The 19,643-nt window shown below is 38.8% G+C and overlaps 1 protein-coding gene across 2 annotated transcripts in view; it reads left to right on the forward strand.

The window, feature by feature from the left end:
* The window catches only part of LOC122719717 (cell wall protein DAN4-like), a 123,372-nt gene that overhangs the window by 71,868 nt on the left and 31,861 nt on the right, over window positions 1–19,643 (forward strand). Inside the window, exon 1 of one of the 2 annotated variants that reach the window (XM_043945782.1) lies at window positions 3,384–4,147. The exons of the other annotated variant lie outside the window; for it this stretch is intronic. Within the exon in view, the coding sequence (XP_043801717.1) occupies window positions 4,073–4,147 (75 nt within the window). The 5' untranslated portion in view covers window positions 3,384–4,072. Of the gene's footprint in view, window positions 1–3,383; window positions 4,148–19,643 lie in introns of those variants that run through there. 2 annotated transcript variants of the gene reach the window in all.

Here is a 19,643-nt window from a genome sequence, read left to right on the forward strand (position 1 = left end):
AAAATCGGTTTGGCCGCCCGTTTTTACGTTCTTCTTTTGTTGCATCACGCGGGATGGCATCCCCCCCGCCAACCGACTCGCGCCAACTTTCATAAAGATTGATTTTATTGATTTCAAGAAACTGTTTGAGACGGGCAGTGATATAGTTCGAGGCGATACGTCGCGTGATACATCGTTCGACTTTATTCCACTCGGTGATGCTCCACCGGCTTTAAAGTTTACTTTGAGGCGCTATTCTTTTTTAAACGGTATTAAATTTATGCCCGCAGTAAAAGGAGAAAAGTGTCCGCTTTTGTATCGAAACGAATTCTCCCGGCAATCTTCCAGCGACACTTTGCATGTTAAAATTTGAAAATTATCTTCGAGCGTAGTTTTTTCTTTTCTTTTTCTTTTCCCTTTTTTTTTTTTTTTTCTTTTAGAGAGAGAAAATTGGCTTTGATTCTTCTTATTTGGAAAAAGATACTATCACATTGAAATTTCACCTGGATATCTACTTGTTCGAAGCTCCTTCTGTTCGAACGAAGGAAGAAAAAGTATATAATTCCTGATAAAAATTCAAAGTAAGTTAGCCCATTTACGAAAATCACGGGGCAAAATTTATTCCAAAAGATATTATCAATTAAAAACAAATAAAAAAAAGAAAAAAGAAAGGAAATCTCCTTTAACAAACTCGTTACGTATCTTAAAGCATCTACACGCCTCGTATATAATAAAAATGAAGGAAAAAGTGCGCGTAATAACGGCATCATGACTTTATTAACTTTCTTTTTTTTCCTTCTTCTTCTTCTTCTTAAACGTAATTACATTTAATCCTTAACATGGCCGTATTTTATCACAAAATTCCACGAATATACGTGGAAACGAATATTTCCGTATATTTCCAACAATTTAATCGATTGATCCTTTTCTTCTCGCACAACAGTTTACCCTCGGGACAGGACTCGTTAAAATTCACGCATTCGTTATATATCAACCAGAAGCGCCACTTTACCCCGTAACATAATATATTAACGGTAATAAAGTCGTATTATACGAGTGGAAAAAACGACGAATGGGGAAAATTCTTAAAAAATTCGACCGTTTCGAGGGAAATGTGGGGAAGGATTTGTGCAAAAAAAAAAAAAAGAGAGGCGTTAAGGGCACGTGGGCGGTGTGTCGAGAGATGCTGGAGCGCGAGGCTGCGAAATGGATCACGGATGACCTTGAAACTCTTGATAACGATCGACATCCGCCTAATTAACGCACACTCGAAGATACGGACGTGACAAGCTGGCAAAGTGGATCGAACGTGAGAATCTAGACCGATTTTCCCGTCTGTGTATCTGTGAGTAATTCCTCCGTTTAATTAATCCGCGGATCCTCCACACAATGGAGGATCACGACTCGAGAAAAGTTGAGTGAAAAGTTCTTAACCTTCGATCGTTTTATAATAAGTTCAATGCCGAGTGAATTGATTTAACTCAACGTCACGTTTCGTTAACGACATCGTTTTTGTTTTTTTTTTTTTTAAATTTTTAAAGTTTTTTGAAAGTTCGTGTGACACAAAAGGTAAATTCGAGATGTTTTATTTTTTTTTTAATAGGTAGGTGTTTCTATGGAAAAATAAAAAAAAAAAAAAGAAAGAAAAAATAATCGAAAACTGTCACGAGAGAACAGATATACCGTTTTTCGATACTTAACTTCGATGATATTAAATGGGAACGCGATTAAAAATAATTCGAAGGATACATTCCAAGTATTTTGAGATTGAAATACGTATTCGATATTGTCATATTGAATTAAAATATATAGCATTGTAAATTATATGAGAATTTTTCTGATCGAGCAACGTCAGGATTGAATTACATCAACGAGGTGGATTTTATTGCAAATGCGAGGTTGAGATACAACTTTGTTGTCCGCTAATAGTACGGATCAATGCCAATTGTTTAAGGGTTGAAGAGGGAAGAAAAAGAAAATGAGAGATACGATAATTCATCAATGTCACATTTTTTTGTTTCGATGTTTTTTTTTTTACGTTCTTTGTTATAGGCAGATAAATAAACGTCGTTTAATCGCGTTACAGCCTTAACGATTCAACATAATGTGCAACATATGTTTCACAATACTTTCTCTTGCACCATTGTGCGGCAACAAAAACTTAATCGGACGTGAATATCACGGTCATAGCTTTAGCGTATAAACGAGGTGAACTAGTGCCTTGAAAAGAGAGGAAAAAAAAAAAAAAGAAAAGAATCGCGATGGCGATCAGATCGTTACTATGCTTGATTTGCTTGCAAGGGAGTGACCGAAAGGTATAGCAATCCTAGAAGAAAAGTTTCTGCAATATCCACGAATTGCTCTTCGATTCAATTATCCTTGATTTTGGTATAATTTTTCATTTCTTGCAAATTCATGGGATAAAATTTTAATAAATCCTAGAGAACGATACAATGTCAGTTTTCAAAATTTATTTTTTGCCATAATTAAATTTGAATTTCTTATAAAATTAGATATATATATATTTCTCTTAAAAATTTCAAGCAAAATATTCTCCACACTTCTTTCATTATCTAATACTATCTCCAAGAATTGCAACTTAAAATCTTTACCATCCACTCATCTTATCAACAATACTCTCTCCCAAAAATTCCAACCAAAACATCAAATCCTCAGCAATAACACCATCCTCAAGAATTCCAACCAAAATCTATCAATACATCTTTCTTCCATCCAACATGCATCCTCAGCATCAAAAAAAAACACCTCCAACAATTTTCCCAACGCTCTATCCTCATCAATAACCAAAAATGCTCAAAAATTCCAAAACCTCTTCACACATCTCTTTCCATCCCCCCCAAGCTTTCACCCCATTCAACAACCAAAACTACCTCAACCAAAACCTTCCCCCGAAAAATTCGAATCGAAACACTTCTCCCATCGTGTCAAACACGGAACAGAGAAAAGAAAGTTATAAGAAGAGAGCACAGAGTCGGAAGGAACGTCGTCACACAGCGTCGTCATCCCGAAATTCCCCAACGTCTCGCGACACCCGCCAAGGTTTCAACGTCCGCGCGATGCAACGACGGACACGATAGGTGCAGAAGGAGGAGGAGAAGGAGGAGGAGGAGGAGGAGGAGGAGGAGGAGGAGGAGGAGGAGAGGGAGGGAGGCGATTCGTCAGCCCGGTCCCACGACGTTCCGGTTAGCCGAGGTAAATCGTGCGAGGGAGCACACGGTGGCGGAGGTTGAGAATCGCGTGTTAGAGAGAGGGTAGAGAGGCGAGTAGAGGCGATCGGCTCTCTCGGATCAGCTGTGAGAGCGGCGTGGCGCCGTGTGCCGCGGCTCTGACCCGCTGTCAGTTGCCCGAGCCCTGTGCTACGGTTAGGACCGTGCAATCGTCACCTTTTTTAACGAGCACGAGGCAAGCTCCGCGGCGTATCGAGACGAACGGGCTTCGCGCGTCGACTAGTCTTCGCCTGGGAACCGCTCGTGTCCCACTCGAACGAATTGGCCGAACGAGAAGACCGTGGTCGCCGACCGATTCGCCGATCCCGCAGTCCAATTGTCGAAATCCTCGTGGGACGAGTGGATTTGGTTCAGCGATCGTCGACGAAAACGTCGAGGACAATTCGATATATCGAAGCCGATCCGCTCTCGAGAACAAGAAACCGTTCGCGATCTGCGCGATCGTGATCGTGATCCACGAAGGTTGGATCCGTTCGAATTGATTTCGAAACATCGTCGGACGAGAGAATAATATATCGAAGTCGCGAGTTATTCGAAATTGCTTCTCGATCGTTGGATCCTTGCGTTTCGATCATCGTGTCTAGACGATAGAAGAGGGGGGGAGGAGGGAGGAGAGAGGCCGAGTTCGAATATCGTGGTGGTTTTTGTGGTGGATTAAAGTGGTTAATTCGAGGTTAATTCAGAGAGAAGAAGAAGAAGAAGAAGAAGAAGAAGAAGAAGAAGAAGAAGAAGAAGCCGCATGCCTCGCTGACAAGTTCTCAGGATGGTCTGGTAGAGGAGAAGGAGACGGAGGAGAAGAGAGAGGAAGAGAGAAAGAGAGAGAGAGAGAGAGAGAGAGAGGTCTGATGGTTCGATCGCGAGAAATGGCGTGCGGAATATCGTTCGAAGCGACTGCCACGAGCACGGTACTTTTCCTGCTGGTGAGTAACGTAAATTTGAACGAGCACGTGCTTCTTCTGAATCATTTTATACATTATATAGATTTTGCAACACGCCACCGAACCTGCCACTCCCGCTCACTTTTTTTTATATTTCGAGATTCCTCGACGGTGTATCCTTCGCGTGTCTCGATTTTTCTTCTCCTCGTTCACTAAGAAGAAACGTAACCGCCCGTAACGAGGAATTTATTACACCTTTCGAGAAGTTCATTTTTCTTTTTTCTTTTTCTTCTTCTTTTTTTTTTTTTTTTTTTTTTTTTGCGCCGAATGTTAAATTCAAAGGGCGCCCGTTATTGGCCCGTAAATCATCCCAATTCGAGATGCTTTTGTTTTGAGTTGTTACGTTCAATTGGAAGGGAACGAGGAGAACCGTGAATTATTTTTACGACCAGCTTAACCCGCTCGTGTGGTCACCATTGGCGTAAATACGAATATCGAGTGGTTCGCTCGAGGTGGTACTCTCTCGAGGATGCATTGTACCTAAACTCTATGTTTGGTAAGAGTAACATTCACGTTGAACCCGTTGGAATTCAAACTTGCGATCGTATGCTTTTAGACGCGTGCGATTTCGCGTGCTATGGATCATGCAAGATTTTAACCAGAAGAGATCGTTGACCCTCGACGATTCGAACTGCACGTTCAATGACTATATACTACGTAATTTTCGATAATTATTTATTTCGTTCATTTTATTTATGAAAAGAAATTAATTTTTATTTACAAGGAAGAAATATTCGTACCCGATTGTATCCCGACGGATTGAAACGAACGATATTTAACGATGCGTTTATAATTCATCACTTGCTCGAGTTTTAAGGATATGTTTTAAGCAGTGTCGTTTAAATTAAAAAAAAAAAAAAAACTTGCGAAACTTTTCTCGATAAATAATTGGGATATATCTTATATAATTTTTACAAGGAAAATTCTCTGGCAGAATATCTAAGAACACCAATCTCTTTCATAAACCACATTTATGCTAAATAACTTTAAATTACATCACAGATCGTAAATGTCACGAATTCGCCAACATCAACCTTTCTTACGTCCTGGATGCGATCCGTCATACACTTTCTGAAACGCCACCCTTTATACGAACCGTGACATTTCCTTCACGGTGATTTCATCGATTCTCTTTACAGAAGATTTCAATTATTCCTTTCAATTATATATATATATATATATTTTTAAAATCGTAATTAATATATACGATTACTCTTGCGCGAATGAAACAGAGAAATTGTTTTAAATTAAAATACCATTTAGTTATTTCGTAACTTGGATGATTGTTAACAAATGAACATACTTTTTTCTTTTTTTTTTTTTTTTAATAAACATCGTGTCGACGATGTGCAAATTACACTACATTGAAATTGTTAATTCAGGTATTCGCAATCTAATATACAATAGACTTTCACCGTCTATTGTTAAATTCTGCGATCGTAAATCATCGTGCACCTCTTCGTCGAAGAATAATAATATTTTCGCTCGTATCGAATTGCATCGTATCGATGAATATTAACGCAGGTTAATATAAACATCGTTTATCGTATACTTTACATTATCGTTAATTTACGCGTACAGAGTTTGTTTCGAGAGAGAGAGAGAGAGAGAGAAAGAGAAAATTTCTCTGTCGGCAAATGGATCCCAACCTACCCCACGACAACGCTCAACGTGTCCGTGTCCATCTACGTTCCCAATCGAATCAAGGTATCCAACTCGATCACTCAAAAAGTCATTATCACGAACCCGTTAACATTAACCTTCACGCGGCTCGAGCGTGGACAGCCGCGCACTCCCAACAACTCTTCTCCTCACGCAAGCCGTGACATTTCTCCTCTCGATTTCATCAACATCACGTATCCAAAGACGTACCTGGCACGATGTTATAATTTCACGCGGGATCACGACTTCGTACTCATATCTCGCGAAATTTCCAAAATTCGTGGCACACAATCTTATGCCGATTATTATTCTTTTTTTTTTTTTTTTTTCTTTTTTCAAATGGAAATATTTATGTAATTTTTCATCTTTCGGTTCGAGAGATCGGTTTCAATACCCTTTGCACTATGAGTCACTTCTCTCTCTCTCTCTCTCTCTCTCTCTCTCTCTCTCTCTCTCTCTCTCTCTCTCTTTCTTTCTCACTATAAACTCTTGAGTCACATTTCTTCTGGCGTGATATTTAGTTAACGAAACAAAACGAGAAATCAAAATTATTGGAAATTAATTACATTAAATGGTCTAGGATCTTCCGTAATTGGCAATTTTGCTTTTACAATCCTTCGTTCCACGATGGATTTTTATTACCGAAAATGATACATCCTTGGCGACAATCACTCTCTTACACATATACAAAAGATCCATTTGATTCAACGAAATCTGAAAGGCTCTTTGGAACGGAATTAAAAAGAAAATTAGACAAGGATCCGTTTCTTCACGTTTATTATCGTTCGATTATATTTCGACGCGAGCATTCAACGTGGCTCACGCACCACGATACACGCGTACACTAGAGTCAAGGATACAGGCGTTATCTCGCCGGCGATTGCTATACTTAACGCGTATAGGTACGTAGTAGTAGTGGTAGGGGAGCGGAGTTTGTGTGCAAAATGCGCACACGTCGGTGAACGTTGTTTTCGTTATGCAAGCTGGTGGAATGTTAAGCTGGCGTGGTTCCTTCGGAAGATTACGCTCCGGCGATATACATCTTATGCAATAAAGCACGCGAGCGGCGATAGAAACTCTGAAACTCGAGGTTTCAAACGATGGCGATTCTCGTCATTCTAGAAATAGAGGGAAAGGTTTGATATCCGTGATTTAACGTGGACGAAGGTCGTGTTGTGTGGAGTCGAGCCGTGGTGAAACCGACTGTCGTGATGAAGGAGAGTAGCAAGAGTAATTCTGTTCGATCGATTGAGAATTAGAATTTAGAGTAGAGTGGAGCTCGACAGGATATCTTGGGGATGGAATCGTTGAAAATGGATTCTGATGGAAGTTTTGTAAAATTTTAGAGATGGAAAAGTGGATCGTTATCGAATCTTTTTGTTTGAATTCAGATCAATTTTAAAGGAATGGTGACAGAAAAGCTGAAATATGATTAAAAATCGTGTTCGATGAGGTAGGAAATGTGTTCTTTCGTAGGACACGTTGTAAATAATTTTGACGAAGAGAGTAATCGAAATCTCTTGGATTTTTGGATTAAATTAACAAGACTTGACTGACTTGAAAGAACTCGAAGAATAGCTGTTTTATAAGACACGTGTAAATCTTGAAAATCGTTAAAGAATTATCGATACCCCTTCGAAGAGAATAGACATTTGACATGGATAGATATTTATCGTGCACGCACGAGGATGAATAAAATACGCGCAATATTCCCTCGCGGATATTCCCTCCACGTATTTCTTGAAACGTCTGTTCGTGAATTTTGTACATTTCACTCACTTTCGCCACAAGAACTGGAAGAATATAAATTATTGCATTAAATTCATCGACCGATATAACATCTCTTTTCTTCTCTCTCTCTCTCTCTCTCTCTCTCTCTCTCGAAAATCTTCACAAAATATAAACTCTCAAAAATTAATATTCCAGATTACAAATTCTCATTCAATTTCGTAATCCAAGTTCAAGAACCACGCTTTAAGAACCACAAAAAAAAAAAAAGAAAAAGAAAAAATGATCTCGATCCCACGATCGAACTCTGATCTCATTTTCATCCTGAAGAAACCTGCAGCAACCTTCATTCGTAGAAATCAGAGTATCGAGACCTGCCACTTCGTAATTATCAAAACTACCACGAGCATTATCAATCATCCGTCCAACGCAGAGAAACAGAATTAATCCACCGATTAATCGCGTTTAATCGATCGACCAGGTCCCCTCGTAGCGGCTAATTACACTAGCATCTGCCGATCCTCCTCGGATTCCTATCCTTGCCTCGAAATTCCTTCCGATTTTTTCCCTTCTGGCCCCGATACGGTAATCCTGGCTTTCGATTGTTCTTATTCAACTCCGAGAGCGTTGCGCCAGGAATTCGAATGGACGATGTTACGAGGACGATGTCCTCCCGAGGATTATTTTCGGTTGGTTATACTCGAAATGGGGGGGGGAATGGCACCGAGAATTTTAAACGAGAAGGAGAAAGTGGGATCGAGACGATACGTTAAATTTGTATTAGGATTAAATTTCAGGTTTGAATAAAATTAGGATGTGATTGGTCGAATTGGACGAATTCGAAGAAGTGTGGGGCAAAGTATGAAAATTATTCCTTCGTTTCTCTCGTTCTCACGAGAAAATGAAAGCGAAAACGAATAGATAGAAGAGAATCGATATGATAAAAATCGTTGGAAATATTCCACGAATCAGAGAGCTGAAAACGTTAACAATTAACGGGGGATTTTATTCAATTTCTTGTCCACCAAAGATCCTCCCCTCTCCTTCTCCGGTGAAGTGGAATTTCGAAAATTGAGATGCGACACCACCTAGCGACACCTCGTCTCGTTCTCTCGGCGATAATCCGGCGCAAGATTTTTTTAATTTAGCAGTGCAAACGGGGATACGTAATTGGGCAACGAGCCGTTTAAAAGACGATACATGTTAAATTAAAAGGGGGGAGGGGAAAGAAAAGGAAAAGAAATCGGGAGCGAAGGCAAGGGACGGCGTGGAAGTGGCGACAAACCACGTATAAAACCGGGCGCGGGGCTGTCCCGGTTAATTAAATGGCGAGGAGATTGGAACAACGTGGTCCTGAAAATTGATACCAACCGCTGATACACCCCGCTGTGTTAACGAGCGACCACCGTTGTTCGGTTGGCAAAAAGTGGCGTACCGTCGATGCTTACGATAACACGTTTTAAGTATGTTTGGCGGAGTGCCGCGCGCGAAACGGTAGCGGTCGTGAATAAAAATGCGCGTGTCGCGTTTCGTAATGCGACACGTAGACGATGTTACGTTTTTGCGTCGTGCGTTTTCTTTGGCCCGCGGCACGGCGAGAACCATGCGCAATCGTCTCGTTTCGCCAAATTTTTCCGTTTCCAAGTCGATGAATACTCGAGAATAGGGGGGGAAGGGTAATAGGAAGTCGAGAAAGTGAGTTTCTAGAGTCATAGGGAATTGAGATGATAGTTTGAGAAATGATAGTTTATCGAGTGGAGGATGTGAAAGGGAATTGGAAACGAGAAATGATTATCGAATGAAGAATATGTAAGTGAATGTGTTGAATGGAGATCGAAGTAGGAATTTTGTTTGGATAGTAAGATGGAGGAAAATTAATGGAAATCTAATACGTGTCCGGGTTATACGTCACCAGGTTTAAACTATGAATTTTTGTGTAGAATGAAAGGCAAAAAGAAAAAATATTGCAGAGTTGCACGTGAGCTTTCAATGCCGAATCGCGTTTCACGCAGGTGCATAACCGAATACCACGAGACCGTGTACCGCCTGATAAGGAATGTAGTGATTTATGCGTAAATTTCTTCAACCTCTGCGAGACCATGCGCGTGCTGCATCCCCGTGCACACGTGAGAACGTGGATCACTCGAGTGTAAATATGCTTAAATTTGAAGCCGTGGATATTTCGTTTGAAACTTTATTGTATCCATTATTCCTTTATCGAGAAGATTCGCGGCAATTATATATTGTCCGAAAAATAATGGAATGCATTATGTGCCTGTTCGGGTTATACACCGAATGAAGAGATTAAACGAATACGAAATTCGTTTTTCTTTAAAACGACGAAGAAAAAAAAAATCCATTAGCATTTTTTAATTCGCATTCGATAGATTTAAATTTCCCTTTAACCAACGATAAATCCGACAGGATTTCATATCCGTGTCACTCAACTCGACTCGATAAAATTAAAGTCACGTTATCGTACCTATTTACTTTGACCTGCATGCCATCTCAACTGGTTTATAAATTCCCCATCCTCCATTACCGTTGAAACTAACCATTTTACTCGTTCCCTTATCCTTGGACGATCGTACACCAATTCGAAGTATTCGCGGAGAAATATTCGAAACGGTGTAAAACTATTCCAGCTATGCGACAAATTGCGAGCTTCCTTTCCTTCCTCCAAGGTGATTTCGAGGGAATTGCGCAGAAGAAAGAAAAAAAAAAAAAATAAAAAAATCGAAACGGTCAAACGCTTGGACCCGGTCCGAGGACAAAGGAGGATATATCTTTGTGATCCGGTCGCATTAATCACTAAGCCCTGCGTGTAATAATCGTAATTAATATAATAATTCAATATAATCCGGGGGACGAGAACGAGTAGTCGAGGGACATAAATTTATACTCGCGTGTACCGAACGCCCGACCGGTTCAGATTGTTCCCTTTGACCATGACCTTCGGCCACGACATAACCATTGAACGAAGGCCACGAGCGGTGACACGCTCGTGGAAAACTCCATCGTCCGTTATGCGAAATCGTAAATTCTTCCCTCCGTTTGAACGGGTTTTACCACCCGCTGGACCACTCTCGAACAAACAAAGAGTATTTTTCGAGTAACCGTGTATCCTTCGTTGCTTCGATCGACAATGGTGCAACGATCGACGAGATGTACGCTCCGTTCCTCGTGCTCGTGCAGCTCTTGTTCGAGGTGTGAAGTAAAATTGCGTAAGGAATTGCGCAAACGATTACTCGGAGAGCTCGAGATATCGAGTTCGCAAGTGATCGAAAGAGTTGGAGAATTACGTATTGTTTAACGATATCGATAATAATAATAATTAATAATCAATGCGTTGAATGAAAGATTCGAATTTTTTGGGGATGGAAAATGGAAAATATCCGTGCCTTTCGATTCGATTAGAAAAATTTGGATCCACGTTTCTTTCGATGGAGGATGTGTTGAGAATGGAAGATGTGAAGCTATTGTCTTTCGATTTCCAGGTATCGAGAATAGAAAATCTGAATCTAGAATTATTTTTATCAATCATTGAGGAGCAAAGACATGAATCCAGGTTTCTTTATTTATTTCGATCGTTGAGAATGAAGGATGTGAATTTATTGTCTTTCGATTTCCAGGTATCAAAAATAGAAAATGAATCTAGAATTATTTTTATCAATTGAAGAGTAAAGACATGAATCCAGGTTCCTTTATTTATTTCGATCGTTGAGAATGGAGGATGTGAATCTATTGTCTTTCGATTTCCAGGTATCGAAAATAGAAAATGAATCTAGAATTATTTTTATCAATCATTGAAGAGTAAAGACATGAATCTAGGTTTCTTTATTTATTTCGATCGTTGAGAATGGAGGATATGAAACTATTGTCTTTCTATTTCCAGATATCGAAAATAGAAAATGAATCTAGAATTATTTTTATCAATCATTGAGAAGCAAAGACATGAATCCAGGTTTCTTTATTTATTTCAATCGTTGAGAATGGAGAATGTGAATTTATTGTCTTTCGATTTTCAGGTATGGAGAATAGAAAATGAATCTAGAATTATTTTTATCAATCATTGCGAAGCAAAGATTTGAATTCATGTTTCTTTATTTATTTCGATCGTTGAAAATGAAGGATGCGAATCTTCCGATTTTCAAACATTGAGAATAGAAAAATTTAGTTTTTATCAATGGTTGAGGAAGGACTTAAATCTACGTTTCTTTGTTTATTAACTGTAGAGGATGAAAGATGTGAATCTACCTCGTTCGATTTCCAAGCCTTGGAAACGGAAGACATGAATCTACTCGCGTCTGATTTTAAGGTAGTAGAAGAGTGAATCTACGCTTTTTTTTTTTTGTTTACCAACCGAGAAGATGTAAATCTACGTCTGGAAACGGAAATCGTGAATCTACGGTTTTTTTTTCATCGACCGTTGATAAAAATCGTATCTCGCTTTCCCATGTCACATTTATTAAACTTACACACGTTGAAACGTTGGTTATATCTGTAAGAAAAATTGGAATTAGAATTCATGAAAAGAAGACCCATTAACGATCTCTACTTGCAAATTAAACAGAATTTTTTCTTTTTTTGAATCGTGAATTCGATACATTGAAATTCCAGACGTGTCCCACATCACTCTTTCTAAGATCGTGCTCGGTCACAACGTGACAAAAACTTTCGCAATGCTCGAGTTCCGCCAATACTTCCATCGATCTTTCATCAAACCTTTATATTTGCAACACATTTTTTTCCCTTCCTATTGCCACAATCGTTTGAATCGTTTTACCAAGAGTGAAACCGACATGGTTGCAACAAAAGAAATTATAAATCACACAAAGTTACGCTGGATTAAACACTTGGTGGAAAATTAGAATACACGACTCCAATTTTCCAAAAAAAAAAAAAAAAAAAAACATTAATTTGACAAAAATTAACATGCTCTCTAGAATATCTAATACAATTCTAATATTAATAATGAATTACATGTACAATATAAGGAGAAAAATGAATAATTATTAATTATATTTCTCTATAAAACGAAATTAACGAAAGTAACGAAAGTTCGAAACAACGAGATTACAATCCTTCCCCGATCTTTCTCGCAAATCTCATTACTCTCTAATTAAAATCTGATCCATTGGACGAGATTTGGACCGACCCAATTTGCCGCCACCCAACACGTCACACCAACCTAGTAAACCGTCAGATTTCACGCTTTCACCATCATCTTTCCCACCATCAACCCCTTTATTAGCTTCCAAATGTTCCCTCGAAATTACTATTATTCCGATCATCGTAGCATTTCTCGACTCGGCCATTTACGACCCAGTTAAGAAACAGGACAATCGTAAAAGACAAGCTTGGACGATCGGTTGCACGGTGGATGGAGTTGGTCAAAGCAGAGAACTCCTCTTCTCTAATTGCTCTCTATCGTGTCTTTTTTTTCTTTCTTTTTTTTTTTTTATATTCGTTTCTTGCGAACGATCGATGGCCAACGCAGCGAAGATAAATTTCCTCGTATTATCCGGTGGACCGGTTTTCACCGATAGTTTCTAGAAACGGTGTGCAAGGTTGCTAAGTTTTAAACCGACTGGCAAAAAGTGCCCTCCGTGAGATTGAACGCGAGTTTCCTCCGCAATTGCCCTATTTCGCTTGCTTTCTTTCTTTCTTTCTTTCTTTTTCTTTCTTTTTTTCCTTTTTGCGCACGCGCGATTCTCTTCCATCTTTCCAAGCTTTCCAAATACGGGCGAATTTCGTTTTTGAAATTGTGATCGAGAAATTGGTTTGCTTCAAATTCGGAAGAAAGAAATAGGCCCTTGAAATAATCCTATAAATAAACAAATGTTATCAATGTATTTTAGATAGGATGGAAAATTGAAGATTTATCGAATCCAATATTTTCTTGAAAAGAAATTCTTACTTTAATTTTAAAAAAAAAAAAGGTAAAAAAAATACTGTTAATATTCAATAAATATTTTATATTAATATTTATCGAGAATTTCAACCAATGAATTAGAAAACATCCATCACAACAACATTCTTACCAATAAAAAAAAAACATTCATTTGAACGTCAATGTATTTCCAACCTTTCTTTTTCTTCCTCCCCCAATTCTCCCAATTTCATCAGCGTGAAATCCCAATCCCCCTCGCCTCTCGAATACAGCTCCACGAAGAATATGGATGCATTTATTTTCTTCTCCAGATCCCGTGAGATCCGGATGCGGAGTTTCTCCGTAAACTTCCTCTGTCAACGGACGAAGTTAAAACGTCGCGAATACCTTCTTATTGACCTTGTTAAAAACCTTGTTAAAAACGAGGCGTCCCTCGATAAGGAAGCGGAAGATAGGCTCGAGATACCGTTAAAGAAGCATTAGGGAATTGACGCGCTCCATTGTGGCCAAGGTGCATCTAAAGTCGTGGTGGTTTGATAACGGTACATCCTAATGGGGAAAACGAGTTGAACTTCTTCTCTCAGAGTGTGCAGAGTGTTGGGAAAAATGTTTAGCCGGATTTCACGATTGACCGTCATTCGACGGATGGAGAAGATTTGGAAAAGGTGGTGTTTGATTGATGTGCTCTGGATGAGTGTAATTTTTCATAATATAATTTTTCATTTTTGGAAAGTATGAAAGATTGTAATTCTAAAGGGGTTTAATTTTAATTTAATTGGTAAAATTGAAATTGGGCGTTTTGGAATGTGAAGAAATTGCAAAGGAGCAGTTATAGAATTGCTAGATATTGTTGTGAGAATAAGAAATTTTGTAGTAAATGTATTAATAGTAATTTTGTTTTTAGATTATAGATATGGAATGATTTAATTGAAAATGAAATTCTTCTCGCGATTTCCAAGTAACCAATCGATATTTATATTTATATTTTCTATCATCGGTTACCACCACGTATCAAAACGTTTGATGTATCAAACGACTCGTAGAACAATGAGATTAGATTGCAGAACGAATCATCCTCTCGATTCATCCTTCGTTTCGAACGTGCGTAAGATTCATCCATATGGAATTTTTTAAAAGGTCAGCCACGGAACGATACGATGCACCAGTTCGCCCTTGTCGAATCGCATGAGAACGAATCAGAAACGATGATACACCCTTACCCTCATTTCCTGCGCGGCCAAACGAGGAACATCCGTCTATAGTTCATATAACAAGAACGAAGTGCTTTTGTTTATTACTAATTCCGCCTGGTGTATTGTCAAGTTCCTGTCCATTCCCGCTTACCAAATGTTCGTCCCGTCAAATTGATCCAATCTACCTTTCTCGACACCACAATACCACGATATTTCCTCTTTCCGTGCGGTAACAATAATGTTTTCGTCGAGGAGGATTAACATAAGAATCCGCTGGGATTCTTTATCACTGTTGTTGCTACCAGACAACAATTAGCGCGGAAATTAATTTTCGAAAACTGGTTTCGGGATTTTGAAAATGTTTTGATCGAATTCTATTCGACTTCGAATCGTGTTCAAAAGTACTTAAATAAATTCCACTTTATTATCACTTTTTTTCCTTTTTTTCTTTTTCTTTTTTTTTTCTCAATTTTCGTATTCTATTACATGTATATATATTATATATATATATACGTATGTGTGTGTGTGTGTGTGTTTTTTGTCGTCGCTGATAAAATTCGGATTATTTTTATAGATCGTGCAGGAATATGTTATGCATATTTTCACTCTCTGGATCAAAATAATGCAAAGTTATGTAAATTAATCCGAATTAGACTCGGGGAGGGGGGGGGGAGGAAATTTATGGGTGGCGCCTACCGGGGTTATTTGTAATGCAAAATATTTTCTTTTCTACGAATATATTCCCTCCCTAACTTATTATAACTCCCCGGCTAATTTCCCAAAACTTTGGAGGAATGCAAGAAAATTAACTTATTTAAAAAAAAAAAAAAAAAAAAAAAAAAAAAAAGAAAGAAAGAAAGAACCATTATCAACACGACCGTCAGCCTTCAAAACACTCTAAATCTTTCATAAAAGGAAACCTTTCCTTCGTGGGTGTCAATAACACGCGCTCGGGTAAAAATTCTTTTCCCCGGCCAACCCGATATAACCAGATATACCCAAAAAACGACGCCCGACCGTCCGCCAATTTAAATTCCGAAGAGAAAGGAAGGGGGAAACCTAAAAAGAAACAAAATTAGAAATATAGAAGCAGCACGCGTTGTACAAAAGTGTCGTGGAATGTCGTCGGGTTCGGGAACAAGAGGTTCCAAAGTGCGAAAACTTTCGCCGCCGGGAGAACAATCCTGGAAATAAGGTGTGGGGGAGGGGAGGGGAGGGGAGGGGAGGGCCACACTCGCGCTCGTGCCGATTCGGATGGCGCCACGGTATTTTTAAACCCGTACAATAACGAGCGGCCACATTCCAAGCGAATAACTGTCCCAGCCAAACGAACCACCTTGCGAAATCACGTTTCCTTCGCCGATCGCCACCCCCGCGCTTCTAGTCCCAAGCGCTTCGGGTCCACGGGGAATATAAAGATCTCGAAAAGATCTCTGCCTACACTCGTCCTGATCTCGTTGTAACTCACTTTGATCGGCTCTTTTTTCTTTCTCTCTCTCTCTCTCTCTCTCTCTCTTTCTCTCTCTCCTTTTTCTTTTTCTAAGAATCGTTGGGAATCGCGAGCGATGAGTGAGTGGAGTTAATTTCGAGATTGTGAGTTAAGACCCATTGGATTTCAGGCTATATATATATATATATGTTGTGAATATATTGCACATTGGCGCCCGTGTGGAATATCTTCGAGGATCGTTTGAAGAGGTGAAAAAGGAAAGGGTGATATGCAATACGTTTAAGTTGGTTATTGGTTAAGTCGCGTGCGATTTAAGGTGAATGATAAGAGATAAAGTATCTTGTATTTTCGTATGAAATTTTGCATTGTTTGCAATTTTGATTGAAATTTTCGATCTCTGGAATCGATCTTTTCAAAGTTATCTCACGAATATTAATATATTATAATTATACACGTATAATTTTTATGATATACTAAACTTTATCATTATTCAAATTTTCTTTTCCATCTTATAATCAAATTAAAAATTATACAGTTTCACGTTGCACATAATATAACTTGATAATATTCATATCCATATATCAAACAGGTATATAAACGAAGGAAAAGAAAATATCGTTCAAGTATTAAGCAAAGACTTAAAAAGCTATTAAATATATATTGACGTCGTTATTTTTGTAAAGACACCACTTTAACGAGTGATCCATATCGTGCCTCTATCGACGATAAAATTCCAAGAATTTCAACAGAAATCATCAATATAAACCCCTGCGAATAAACGACGAAACGAAACGAATCTCTTGCGCTATCGTATCGTTCCGATTGCCCGCCTCTCGACATTTTGTTTGCACGTGCGTAAACGTATCTCTATCGAGAATAAGGTTAAGATCCGCCGCGTGTCATTAGACAATTTATCGGCTGAATCATTGCGACACAAATGAAATTGATAGGCGGCATTGTTTCGTGTAATCCTAATGAAATGCTTGGCGAGGAGATGGAAGATAGCCTCGAACAGAATTTCGATCGTCGGTTAATCGATCGATGCGTGGTCGCTGTTTCAAAGTCGATTTTAAATAGAGGAAAATATCTTTGCAATGAATCACGTGGAAATTATCGAGAGGGAATCGTGCGAGTTTTATTATTAGATTTGAGAGAAGATACGAAAGATTCGAGGCGATTCGCATCGATATTTGAAGGAATATATTTGAAATTGTTTGTTCTACGAAGATTTATTTCGCGAATCGGATGGAATAATTTAACGAATAATGTTTAAATTTTCTGCTTCCCTGCATTATAGGAGCAAATATCATTCGTCCTTTCACTTTTCATCCACAGTTCATGTACTCTGTATTTACACGATATATCATCATATCAAACCTTTCAAACATATTGTTTGTCGGTTGTGTTTCGTTCCAATATTTGACGTGGATACATTTATTTGTACAAATAAGACAATTTATTATCCATATATTATACAACACGTTATACCCTTCTTATACACTCTCTATCAATAACCAGTATCGATTTTATAGTATCGATATTTATAGAAATCTGAATAAATTAAATAATCCACGAATCAATCGTTGGAACTAAAAAAATCCCTTTTCTATCGAAAGAAGGAACAGAAAAATTGATTCGCATCCCGCCTCTTACATTTTCACGCCTCTTCATCGTTTAGGACGTACATAATTTGATCCCATCTCATCGAGATTGATTCACGAAATAAAATCTGTTTATCCAAAATAGAGAAGAAGGACGAGTGGAAAAATTAATTCGCGCCTTAAGTCGTTCCGCCTCTTCTTATTTTTCTCCTCCTCGGTTGCGAAGACGAGGAGCCTCGAAAGGGGGGACGGACCCTCGAATGAGGGTCAGATCTCGACCGACACGAGACACCCATGGGACTCGGTCAAGAAACGAGAAACGTGGGTGGCGGCCAGGGAGGAGATAGAGGATTCCCGCGGCTATTAATAGAACTGAGGTTATCTCTCCGGCTTCTACATACGGTCGGATGCCAGCGCAGGGTGGAGTTTCACGAAGGGTGTCGTGCAGGCAGATTATTCGTACCGGTTTCCGCGGGATGGTGTGCGTCAATCGACGATACTCGAACTCTGATTCGATATACAGGGTGGTCCTTGTAAACCGTGACCAATTCTCTCTCTCGAAAGACTCTCCACTCTGCTACTTTTTATTTATAAGAGAGAGAGAGAAAGAGAGAGAGAGAGAGAGAGAGAGAGAGAGAGAGAGAGAGAGAGAGAGAGAGAGAGAGAGAAGGAATATTCCAAAAGGAATATTCGAGTTGAAAAGGAGATAAGAATGAAGAGTCATTAAACGGTAATATCATCGGTTGCCGGTGCATTAACATAATATCGGATAAAATTCGATCTCTGAGCCGCAATTTTTCGGCCTTCTCCAGATCGAGCACCGTACCCTGTCGTTTAATCATTGATGTACGCTAAGAACTTAATCACGCGTCGAACCGTTTTACGGTTTATCGAGAGGAGATAAGGGGAGGGAGGGGGTATATAACCGTGAATACACGGTGTCGCCACGGTTTGCCACGGTTTTACGTGGGTAAGAAGTGTCGAGACGATAGTGTCGAAGATAAGTGGCGCTCGGTGCTTGCTCTTTTCGCTTCGCTCCTCGGGTCTCGGGTGTCTACTAGGTTTGGATTAAAGGTGTCGGGATGGGAGATTTCAGGGGCAGATAGATCGCGGGGAGATTGGCGGGAATTAATGGGCGGTAGGGAAATGATAAAGGAAACCTTGTGTTGTGTCGTTAAAGGGAAGGGAAGTTTAATGGGGAAACGAGGCGAGGTAATGCACGTTCCCCGGCTGTTAATGGATGGAAATGTTCCACGTTATCTGCGTTTTATGATTTAAACGATGCCGCCGAATGAGCATCGAGTAACATTTTTAATTGCATCCCTATATATCTCGAGATGTAATTGTGTTTGAAATTTTCTTGATGATAAATGAGATAAAAAATTATTTATTTAAAATAATAATGTTTTAAAGAATGAAATTTTGTAGAGAACATATTTGGAGAGAAATTATAATAAATTATTACATTTCAAACTCCGAATGTTAAAAATTATAATTATTTTCGCTTTAATAAATTATTCTCTTTTGCTCTTCAGTTTATCGAATACAAAAATTCAATATAGAAATTATAATATTAAATTAAATATTGATTTTAATCTTCGTAAAATTTACTCTGTAAATATTGTTCATCGTCATTTTCTTTGTCATCCTCGGTGAGTGATAAAAATTAGAGTGAAGGGGGGAAGAAGAGAAAGAAATCGTAAGATCTTCAAAAAAGGAATAGGATAAAGAATAACAAAAGACGTGGAGAATGATAAAGGAGGAATTATATATAAAATTAATTAATTAATTCATTTCTCTCGAATAAAAGATTTTTCGACACATAGATTTGTTCGTGTTTAGTTGACGGCACGTACCCAACACTACCATCGGTGAATGGTCTACGCGCCCAATGTTTTTCGTTAATAACTCGTTAACGAAAAGAAAATGTTGCTCGAAATTACTTCAAGAA

Source organism: Apis laboriosa, unplaced genomic scaffold (assembly GCF_014066325.1).
Source record: "Apis laboriosa isolate Shangri-la unplaced genomic scaffold, ASM1406632v1 scaffold9_cov152, whole genome shotgun sequence".
NCBI classification, from domain to species: domain Eukaryota; kingdom Metazoa; phylum Arthropoda; class Insecta; order Hymenoptera; family Apidae; genus Apis; species Apis laboriosa.